Below are 11391 nucleotides of genomic sequence, written 5' to 3' on the forward strand. Positions count from 1 at the left end.
CTTCTCTGGTGTTCTTAATGAAAGCAGAGGAAACTTGTAAGGCCGTGTAGTGCATGGATGTGCTCAAAATATGATCCCAATTATTCCATATTTTACGCCATCGTCATGCACACTGATGGTCCTCCGCCTGCTTGCAGAGGAAGAATAGAATAGAATATGAAATTTATTATTCCGTGACAAGTTTGTCCCTTAGGAACATATATGGTTATAAATATCATAGAGTCAGACATATTACAAGAATAAGTAGATTTACATTATACATCGATTTCGCAGAATGCGTCTAAATATATGACAGAGTAGAACAAAAAAAATACATATGTATATATATAATTAACAGCAAGACAAACTCATATGAACTCATAAATACATCTGATTTTATTGAATGCGACTTAATATATGACAGGGTAAAAAAAAAAGATCCACATGTATATATAATTTTCATCACGACTCACGAATAAACTCATGAATACATGTGATTTTATTGACTTTAAATCAGCACAATAATCAGTTTACTTTAGCATTAGCACAATTATCAGTTAAGTTACAATATTCAATTTACATGTAGCAATATTTCATAATATTTCTTTTTGAACTGTCTTACATTTTTAGACTTTTTTTAATCGCATGGCAATTGATTCCATATTTCGCCGGAGATGATATAAAAAGACCTAGCGTTAATGGATGTTCTATGGTTTGGAATGTAGGGTTCTTCCATATGGCGTGACGGGCGTTTATTTGTTTTAGCAATATATTGTATATTTTTGTGTAGATATGTGGGAAGTTCAATCGTAATTAACTTGTACATAAATGTAGCCTTATAAAGTAGAGGCCTTTCTTGTATTTTTAACCGTCTTAGTTTTTCAAAATATGGTGTAACATGTTCATAATATGTGATGTCAAAAATATACCTTACACAGGAATTCTGAATCCTCTGCAGTTTCAGATTTAGTTCATTTGTAAGGTCAGAATATTGTATAATAAGCAGAGAGAATCATACTAGCAAACATTCTAGGAAACCCAGCAATATTTGCTTCTAATGTAGTATACACGAGAGATTTTGATAAGATGTTCACAAAGAAATACTATTTCACTCTGTGGATTGAACCGATTTTTAGGTGGTCTGCTTGGCTTCATGCGGAAGTTTTGGGCTAACCAACTAATTGCTGAGGAGATCTCTCTATGCTAAAGCTCTATATTCTCATTGTGTTTCTTCTTATTGCTAAAGTTTTTCCTTTATCTCGCTTCTTACTTATTTTCTGTGATGCTCTACGGTAGCGGTGGCCAAGTCCTCTCTGTCTTTTCGCGAACCATTAATCAGGAAGTGTTTTCCCATGTGGAAGTTTTGGGATACCAAATTAATAGCTACGTTATCCCCCTCTACTGAAGCTATAAATACTTTGTAGCATTTTTCGTCGTGTTCCTTAAGTTTTTCCTTTATTCCGTTTCCTTCCTATTTTCTATGATACTCCAACAACGGCGGTGGTCAAGTCCTCGCTATCTTTTCGAGAGAAACCAAGAAGAGTTGGCGTCCTTCGCCGGGTGGTTAGGTGGTGTGCATTTTGATTGGCATGCCATTTCTATCTCTCGTTCTACTCCCCCAGCCCGTAAAACAAACCCAGCCGCTGACCCATGCCTCAATTCCATCCAGAGAAGCCCTTGTGCATACACACAAACAAATAGACGTAACACACACACTCACGTCCATCTAAGGAGGCGGCGAGATTGAGGTCGACGTTTAGCCTGAATGTTGTTGGCGTCGACTGTGGAACGATACTGGTGCAAGAGAAAGAGATTGCAGGATGCTGACGGTGGTGGGATGGGTTAGTCCACTTGCACCGAGGAATGCATGCTTGTAGTTTAATAAGCCGCCGAGAGAGGCTCCCTTCTCTCTTCTCTCCTTCCTGTTTGGCTACCGGCAACTCCTCCCCCTTCTCTCAAACTCAAACCTTCAGCGCAACGCACGGAATGTTAGTACCCATGTATAGAAGGGAGGTGAGGGATGTTTGGGGGTGGAGTTGGTACTGAGCGTGCTGGGAGGTGCTCGGAAATGTACCATGCGTAGTATCGTCGTATACCATTAGGCTAGGAGTGTAGCCAGAGGGGCCGTAGAAGTCCACGGAGACGGGTGTATGAAGTGAACGGACAACTAAAGCGATCGAAAGTAGATTTTCTGTTGGCGAAATCGACCTGCGAGAAGCCTTTAGGCTGCCACAGGAAGCGGTCAGTGCAGAGCTGTACGCAGGTTTTATTTGATTGTACCTCTTCTCTCAAATACGCTCTCCTCAATGTGATACTCATTCTCTCTTATAACATAGAGTGGGTATAATAATATGTTGCCACGTTGCGCGTAAATAAATGTTTGCGGTTGATTGTGTACACGACAATTATATGAAAGGAACTGGTTTTTGAAAAGATTGCGAAGTGTTATTTTGTTTAAGATTCTCAAAATCGTATTAATATGTCTGTTTTGTAGTCGTTATTTATGTCCAGTTCCGCTGATACTATCACTGCGAAGCCATCCTTGGCAATCTTTGAATCATAAGGTCGGTATTGCTAGAGCCGTGGTGGTGCTACCTCTGAAAAAATTGTAATTCTTTTTGTATTTTCTTTCTCTAGACGCTTATTAGGAAATAATAGTTCCCATTCAATTTCCAATCGTAAACCCTGAGCTTTTATCAACGCGATAATTTCATATTTTTTTTAATTCTCCAAAACACGTATTGTAAAATTGCAATTTTTTTCTTGTTCATCTTTATTTCTATCCCTTGTTTTACGTGTCAATCATATTAGTTAAACAATTTTTTGTAACTAACAAACGAGATCGCAAGAAAATTAAAACTCCACGCCCTAAAATTCACATACGGCGATAAATTTTCGGTCCACGCGACCTCTCTTTCATCCATTCTCCTCCTCTCTGATTTTTGGCATTCCCTTCCCCTCTTCTTTCGCTCTCTTTATCACCCTAGAGGTCGTGCGTAGTGATAGTATCCAAGCTGAAGAGGGAAATGTTTGAGGGATTGTGAAGCTGCGGATTGTGGAAGGCGCTCGGCAATGTAACATGCATAGCTTCACCGATGACGATTTGGCAGCTTGTATTGCCTGAGGTGCTTCGGAAGACCATGGAGGCGAGAGCATGATGTGAACGGGCCGCCAAAGAGTTCGAAATTTTTTCCCCCCGTCAGTGAGGGATCCAAATTCGAACTGTAAGAAGCCGTAACGCCGTCACAAGGAGCGGTGAATTTAGAGCAGCGCCACGTGGTGCTTAATAGCCACAGGTCCATACGATATCCTCGGCATGTTGCTTTTGTAAATCCATGGAGAATTATGGAATTACTATTGCGCGCTGTCTGGTGTAAAACAGACGTAAATATTCATTTTAATAGATATTTAATATGATTAACAGGAAGACACTCGATTTTTTTCTTCTCATATATTTCTCCTTCAACATGCTATAGAACAATAGCTGTGCAAATACCCTCTGAAACTGTTAATGAACACAAAGGTCAGCTTAAAATGTTTGGTATTAGTTCAAAGAGATATAAATTTTTCAGTGAAAAATTAAAATCGGTTCCAATTGTATCACATTTAATGGAGCATGTAAGGGCGTTCGAGTTTGGAAATTATTTCTCTGCGCAGGCTTAAAAAAGGCCATGGAATAATTACCTTGATCTCTTATTCATAAGGCATAAAAAGTTGACTATCCCCAATTCCTTGTTATTATTTACCTCACATTACGTGTACATTACTATTTGACTTTCTTTGTTTGCCGTAGAATCACAACTTGTGGTAGCGTTAGGATTTAGCTTTCATAAATGATTCGAAGTCACCGATGATCGTCTCTCTTACTCACTTCCAAAAAATAGTTTTCTATCGAAAGTAAATTTTGTCCATTAATATACAAAACAAAATTCTTTTGCGAATGACTAGAAATTTTTGTGTATGCTTGCAAAATATCGGAAAATTTAAGTAATTGAAAGGCCTCAAAAGACAAGCTTCCGCAATGATGCCTCAATCTACTTCAGTGAAATGAAAAATTCTGTTTTTTCAGTACACGTTTCAGGCAAATTCAACATTACTTTTAAGGCTACCAAATATTGGTATTTATAGGCCCAATGCATGCATTTTGTCAACTAAATTATCAAAAATCAGGTAGATTTCTGTGGTTTGATTGACCAATAAGGAGATTTACTATTATTCTAGCTGGATGTGCAATTAACGGCGTACAATAACGAATTTTTGTGATCAAGAATTTTGTCCAGACTTCTTTAGGAAAATCTCTTATTCCGGACGAAGGAAAAGACGTATTATTTAGCCATTTTTAGGTCACTTTCTGGGCAAAAATCTAGACAAAAATATTCAGCATTGAATATTCATTTGCAACTCTTATCCAACTCCACCAAAACGTTTTATTTTTTGTTATGTACATTCACAAAGTGGTTAAGTACATTGTTGAATAATTGCAAAGCTGGTGAAATTGGCCCAGAACTTTAACTCAATCGGTTTCCCGCCCTGAGTCGGGGGAGAATTCTTTTTTCGTGCGAAACTCACTAATCATCGCTCCTTGTCACTGGAACGCGGTGGCTTATTGGGTATAAATAGGAGAAAAAAATCTGAAAGAGCCGCGACGACGGCACTTCCATCCAACTCATCTCGCAGCTTTCGAGGCGGAAATTTTTCATTTCAAGCGTCCTCATTATCTCACACCCTTGCCTTGATGAAGACCGAAGATTGAAGGGGAGAAGTTGTAGATGTGATGTTATGAGGGGCGGTTGTGTGCTTTGGCAAGAGGGGAGAAGGAATTGCTTGACTTCCGTCCTCCTCCCTACGGATTCCTCCATCGCCCTCGGTAAAGGAAGCGGGGACAGAGATTAACGCATTAAGGTGAACGGAATCAGAGCTATTTCATCCCCTATTTCGCGCCAAGATAATCTCCTTTTTTTCTCGCGCCGGAATGCTTCACAAAGGGCGTTCATGCTCTTTTGCATTTTGCGTTCCTTTTACTTGTCATTGCGTTTCTCCTTTTGCATCGTACATACAGCATTGGTGGCTACGCGTGTTTATCGCTGTTCATACAACTCTGTAATAGGGATTGCGTTGCGCAGTGTTCGTCTCTCGAAATTTTGTGAGACACATTCAATTTCTACGGATATGGTTCTAGTAATAAGAATCGATAAGTTCAAGTTTTTGAAGTTTATGACTGATGTGAAAAAACTTAATTTCCACACTTTTTCATATTCCTTCTTGCTGTAATGCTCCGGAAATATCATCTCTCACTACATCAACACGAAAAAATAGTGCTAACTATCTAAGAAGGGGAAAGGTACTGATAACGAGTCACTCGTCCAATGATGACGCATCACTCCCACTTGCTATGTCAGCTTTCCTGACACATAACTTTGGTTTACTATACTCTCATTTTAATGATGAAAAATACTCGGTAGAATCACCCGTGTCATTTATGTTCTTATTCGAAAACATGGAAATTACACCTCAGTATTTTTTTCTCTCTTAAGTTAAAAGTTTCAAATTCAGACATAGATGAGTATTGAAAAGGGCTCCATTCAATATATTTGAATATGTCAAGGTAGGTAATATTTTAATTTTTTAATTAGGTAATTACTCAGGCAATCTAGATGAAAAACGATGTCGACTGGGATGATGCGTTCTCTTGATTCATTAGCGCTGAGTGATGCCAAACGGTTATGCGTTCACCAAACTACCGTTCTGCCGTTTGCACGAAAGGACATTGCTTGAACGGGATATTCCTCTACTTTTGTCATAGTTTTCCCTTTTCTCATTTCATTGGTGGCAGATTCTCTTTTTATTCCTCTGCACTTGTAAATCCTTTTCCTCCGAGTAATTTCACGGCAATATAGTTCCCGCGATGCTTCTTGCATGCCGTCAATTTTTCGTTGACCATGATGATGGAAATTCTCTCATATTTTCCACAAAATGGATGCAGCTCTCTCGTCTGGATATTCTTATTTCTGTCATTCCAACAGTTTATTTGTTGCTAGTAGATAAAGTTGTACACATTGAAATTTTTTAAAATATGTAGGAAGGGACTCCTTAGGTTAATAGATTAGCGACTAAAATGTTTTCCGTCTTTAAATTAATGATTTACATCTAGGAAACTTCATAAAATCCCCTATATATCAACAATTTATCAGGCTCTCCCGTTATCCTTGAGAGGCCAATTTCATCCAGATATTCTATCCTTTATTTTATAACCGTTGTTGAGGTAGGATGAACTTCCGTATCATTCCGCAAAGAATATTTTATAGAATAATTTGGTGACTGTTGTATTAGATTTGTTCTTGATTTTTATAGTTACTGTAATGTTTGTGTAGAAATACATACTTATAGAAACAAACATCTATGCATAAAATGTACGTAAACGATAAATATTAAATGAATTTGAGTGTCATTTATACGGTTGATTGGCTTTCAATTGTTTGAGTTTTAGCTGGAAAAATATTTGACAACATTTTAGTTACGGTAACATTTATTGATTTTTAAACAAATATCTTTCATTTGGAAGCTTAAAGTGCAATTATTTTAATATCTATGGTGCACTTCTATATGATAAGCAACATTTATAAATCTATATTAAAACGGTTTTACTGATGATGCACCCTAAATCTTCAATTTTACCATCAATGCATTGACAGTATACTTTAGGAGTTACTCGTAAATCATACAAGTCACCTCCATGCCAGCATTTTTCCTCTTTTGATTTCGCACCACGATGAAATTTCCAACCTGCTGGTGTGAAGAAGAAAAAAAGAATATTTGCCCGCTCTCCGGCCGAATGAAAAACGAAATCAAATCAGTGTGGGTGGTGCAACCGTTTGGAGGGAAGGAAGAGCGAGGCAGGAAGAATATCGTCGAGCGGGGATTCACAAGGAAATAAAGGGGATAAGTCGGAGTGTGAGAGAGAGAGAAAAAATGCAAATCTTTCTCAAGAGATGAGTGGTCGTAGTGAATAGATTATGCTGGTGGGGAAAGATTTCCTTTTTCTCATTTGGGGCACGGACCGAACGCCAGGTGCGAAGTAGCAACCGTGAATGTGTAAAATTAATTTTCACAATAGTCGCGACGAATATTTTTGATGTCGGGTACTCCTGAGTATCAGTTTTGGAGAATCTTCGACCGATTAGAGGACTGTAAATAACTGTCTTACCAAATTATACGCAATCTTACTTTCCGAAAAGTTTTGTGTTTTCAAAATTTTAAGCTTGAGGACCATGCAAAGGTATAACTGTGTATAACTGTGATTATATCAAGAGGTTGTGTTCGGAGAATGTGTCTAGAAAATATCCATAGCGGGGTAAACACAGCGGAACTCATTTGACTACTTACTTCATGCAAGTGATGACACCTCATTGCAAGTGACATGAGGATCGCACCATCTTCAAACGAAATTGAAAAACTTATGTGCAAATAGGTGTCGCAAAGGGCGGCGGCATAACCACTTAGCGATTCTCACAGAAGAAATTTTATGTTACATATTTATGGAACCCTGTCATACACTTTGAGGTAAATAATATTTAGTATTTCTTTCCTTGCATTCGGAGAAAATTACCATAAATTAGAATTTGTCATTTTACTTACATTTTACTCCTTGGTAGAACATTACTCAAAGGTAGTTAAATTACAATGAAATGGAGTGTAAACTGTTTCATCGAAAATTATCATTTCGTTTTCCAATTATTGATAAAGTAACAATCTTCAAGGCAATTTTTTTTTTAAGATTGCCTGAGAAACCTAAGTGCGGACGATATTTTACGATTTTTTCGTTATGGACCACAAAGGGTATAAATGTTGCTCGCACGGTGAATTCATTATATATACACTGCTATTATCTTCGATGATCGAAGCTCATTAATATCTAGAAACGCGTGAGGTTTGGTAACTTTGATTAACTTATCCCCTTTGAGGCGCGTCAAATTTATTTGTTAAGTAGCACATAATCAGCAACAAATGAATACCAGTATTGACTACTTGTTATGATAGTGATTTACTGTGTACTAATGTTTAACATATTCAAATTCATTTGTGCTCCAATCCAAACGATTCCCTGGTATTATATTTTCGTGTTGAATTTAAAAGTTTTTTCTTATTCCTTTCCCACTTTTTATTTTCAAATATTTCTTAGCTAGAGTAAAGCACATTTAATTCCGTAATTCAGATAGTAATAACGTACTCAAATAAGTATTTATGTAAAGCAAAATCCATTCGGACATTAATTTTCATATTTATTTTGATAGCATTGTGTAGTACCTTAAAGATATTTTTTCTGCCGTGCAAGAAAGTTAGTATTTTGATAATTATTTTCACCCACATCGGGATAGGTACATTCCTTTTCAATGTACCTATCCCGAAAATAGAACAATTGTTAAGTGTCATACATATTAACAAAAACTTTTCTTAGAAAGCCATAAGTTAATATCATTGTAATTTTTAAATATGTGGTTCGGAATTCATATCCGTAAATTGATCCCAATCCTAAGTTTTGGGATAATTTTTAGATATTAATTTGTTACAATGACTAGCTTCAAATACAATATTTGCTAATCCTTTTAATAATGACTAATTTTTTGCCTTTCAGGAACCTATTTAATGTCTCTATTCTCGAAAATTTCCAACGGTAATTCAAAAAACATCCGAAACCGTTGTTAAAAATTGGTGTCGTAATTATAAGCTACACTTTACGTTACAAATAACAAATGCTAACTTTAAAATATTTTGCAAGATTCTGACCATGCATGTATTGCCTGATACACACGTACTAATGACCAATTAAGTTGGATATTAACAATGATCAGCAGTCGAGGACCTTGTCTCAGTCTCTGGTCCCAGTCTGTGCCAAAAAATTACAGTCCTTCATGATCCAACACGTTAAACAATGTGTCCGAAAAGATTCTTTAGATTTTAACACGTATATCATAAGGTTATATCTCGAGATACTGATTAAACGAATCTCACTGAGTTTTTTTAGGTGTAAATACTAATATATAATGGTTTGGTTGTTGTAGATGTAAATGTTGTTGAAGGTTGTTTGATAGTTGAATAAGGTTGTTGCACCCTCATATAAATTAATTACTTAAATTTGCTAACCCACATTCTAATGGCAAACCCTCTTCGCTTACAGTTAGGGGCTCAGCAGGTCTGCTAAAAGGAGCGCCTGGACTACTCATCTTCTGTGTACTCCTGTGTCTGTCGGTCGCGTCATCACCGTCGCTGCCGGTCTCACGTCTCTCCAAAGGAATCCTCAACCATACGTGAACATGGAGAGCGCCCATCGATGGCACACATCCGAAATATATGATGGATCCTGGAACTTCTCAGAGGACAAAGTGCGTCACTCCCATTTCTAGCTGTGCCCTAGGCTCCCAGATCACGAATGCAGCTAGCTCCCAAAGGGTCTCCCTATGAATACCTGGTCAAACGGCACCGCGTGAGCATTGGACGCTGAGAAAGCACCCACAACCCATTTGACCCAAGGTTGGTAGTGATGTGCGTTGTTGCTTTAGGGCTATCCTCTCCTCGAGAATTTCTTCCGGTGTTATCGCACTGAAACTCAGATCGAAGCGCAAAAGTGATTTTGTTTCTGGAGCGAGGTGCAAAAGTTTCTTTAGTCACTTTTCCTCCGCAGTCTGGTTATGTGTGATCATGTTTTTTATGACAATATAAGCTTGTATTATCCGACGGATGTGTTGTTCCGAGGTACGAGGAAGTTCTAAACCCTGAAGTGGGTATGACTGTAATGAAGACTATCATGTAAATAATTCGATTCCCAATTACTAAAAATCATGTTAAGTTTGGTTACTTTCATTTTGGTGCACATTCATTTTACGTTACCGTGGTTTTTTAATCTAGTGAGTAGTGTTCACACGTCCAATGAATTTTTATTTCGACATCGAAAAAATTTTCTCTTTTTACTGTCACACTTTCCTATGCATCCTAACGCCTTTATGGGGGACATGTTTCATATTTTTAAACTGGGATGCAAAGCTGTCTGTGAGCAGTCTGGCAGCAGACGAATGTTTTGGGAAAGTTTTGAAAAGAAATGTGTTAATCTACTGATTAAACAGATATGGTACATTTGAATCAGATAGAGATGTGTACTGTGCCACGTCATGTTGCAGCACATTGCGTTCAAGACGAACTTTGTTGCAATAAAACGTGTTTTGAGTGAGAAAGAGAACGACAAGTGAAAAGCGAAGAAATTATGTTTCAACAGCAAATTCGTGAAAAGACGTGTTTACCCGAGAAAAAAAAATACAAGGAAAAAAATCATTGAATTTCTGAATGAGTGGAGTGGAATATAAACGCGAGAGTGCATCCTGTCATGGGATTTGCGAATGTGAATGAAATCCAATTCAATTTTTTAAATGTATATTACTCCCATCACGAATCACGTCTTTTAGCTGTCAGTGCCTTTGCAAAGGAATCCTTCAGAGACGGTTTCTTAGTGGCTGTAAATAGTATATAAAATTAAGGTGAGAAAAAGATCTTTTGGAGGACGAAATTGTTGCTGTGCAAAACTTTTGCTGTGGAAAAGAGAAACTGTATAAAAAGTGCATGATAAAAAATTCGTATTCAGCTTATTTCAACTCAGTAAATATAAATAAACATATGAGAAGCATTCAAGAATCAAAAAATATATAATTTAGTTTTGCACGAAAATATAATCAGCAAAAATTTTTGAACTGCTCTTTTCAAGAAAAATTGTCGAAGGGGATGAATGAGTGAAAGGGTGAGAAGTTTAACCATTCACAACAGTATGCTAACAAGCCAAAAATTTGTTTTTTATTTTAAAACGTTTTCAGACTCTCAATGTAAAGATGACGGGGAGGTGGCTGGTTGATAATGGTTGCCATTCATAAAAAAAAACGTTTTTTGACACTTAAAAACACTCGTCAAGATATAAGATGTATGTTTTTTTTTCAATTGTGATAATCGCCAGCGTGGAAGATGAAATGTTGCCTTTGTGTAATTTATCCTTATGTTAAATGAATGTAAGTAACGAAATACAAAAACAAAGATACACTTCTCTTTTTATTTACAGCAAATTTAATTCGTCCTCAGTGTCGTTTTTTCTTCCCGGAAAAGCTGTATTTTTACCGACCAGATATTTTTCTGCTCCAAACTTATAATCATATTTTATCAAATTCTTATGTGGCAGGAAAGCGGAAGAGATATATTTTTAATTCTCCTTTGAATACTTTCAGATATTATTTTTCGGCTTTTAGATGCATCTGTTAAGTTCAACGGTGAGTTATATCTCTTTTTGCTGCAGTTCTCTTTATATGAATTAAGAATTTTCTTGATCTTCTGGGTTATAAAAAATATTGAAATTTGTATTCGTTATAATATTTGTAACTT

At 36.9% G+C, this 11391-nt stretch overlaps 1 protein-coding gene across 1 annotated transcript in view; it reads left to right on the plus strand.

The window, feature by feature from the left end:
• The window catches only part of LOC124155724, a 210341-nt gene extending 199288 nt beyond the window's left edge, over positions 1-11053 (plus strand). The window contains exon 6 of the mRNA XM_046529784.1: positions 9155-11053. Coding sequence (XP_046385740.1) covers positions 9155-9288 — 134 coding nt within the window. The 3' untranslated portion in view covers positions 9289-11053. The remainder of the gene's footprint in view (positions 1-9154) is intronic.
• The last annotated feature ends 338 nt before the right edge of the window (positions 11054-11391 follow it).

The sequence above is a fragment of the Ischnura elegans genome, chromosome 3 (assembly GCF_921293095.1).
Source record: "Ischnura elegans chromosome 3, ioIscEleg1.1, whole genome shotgun sequence".
NCBI classification, from domain to species: domain Eukaryota; kingdom Metazoa; phylum Arthropoda; class Insecta; order Odonata; family Coenagrionidae; genus Ischnura; species Ischnura elegans.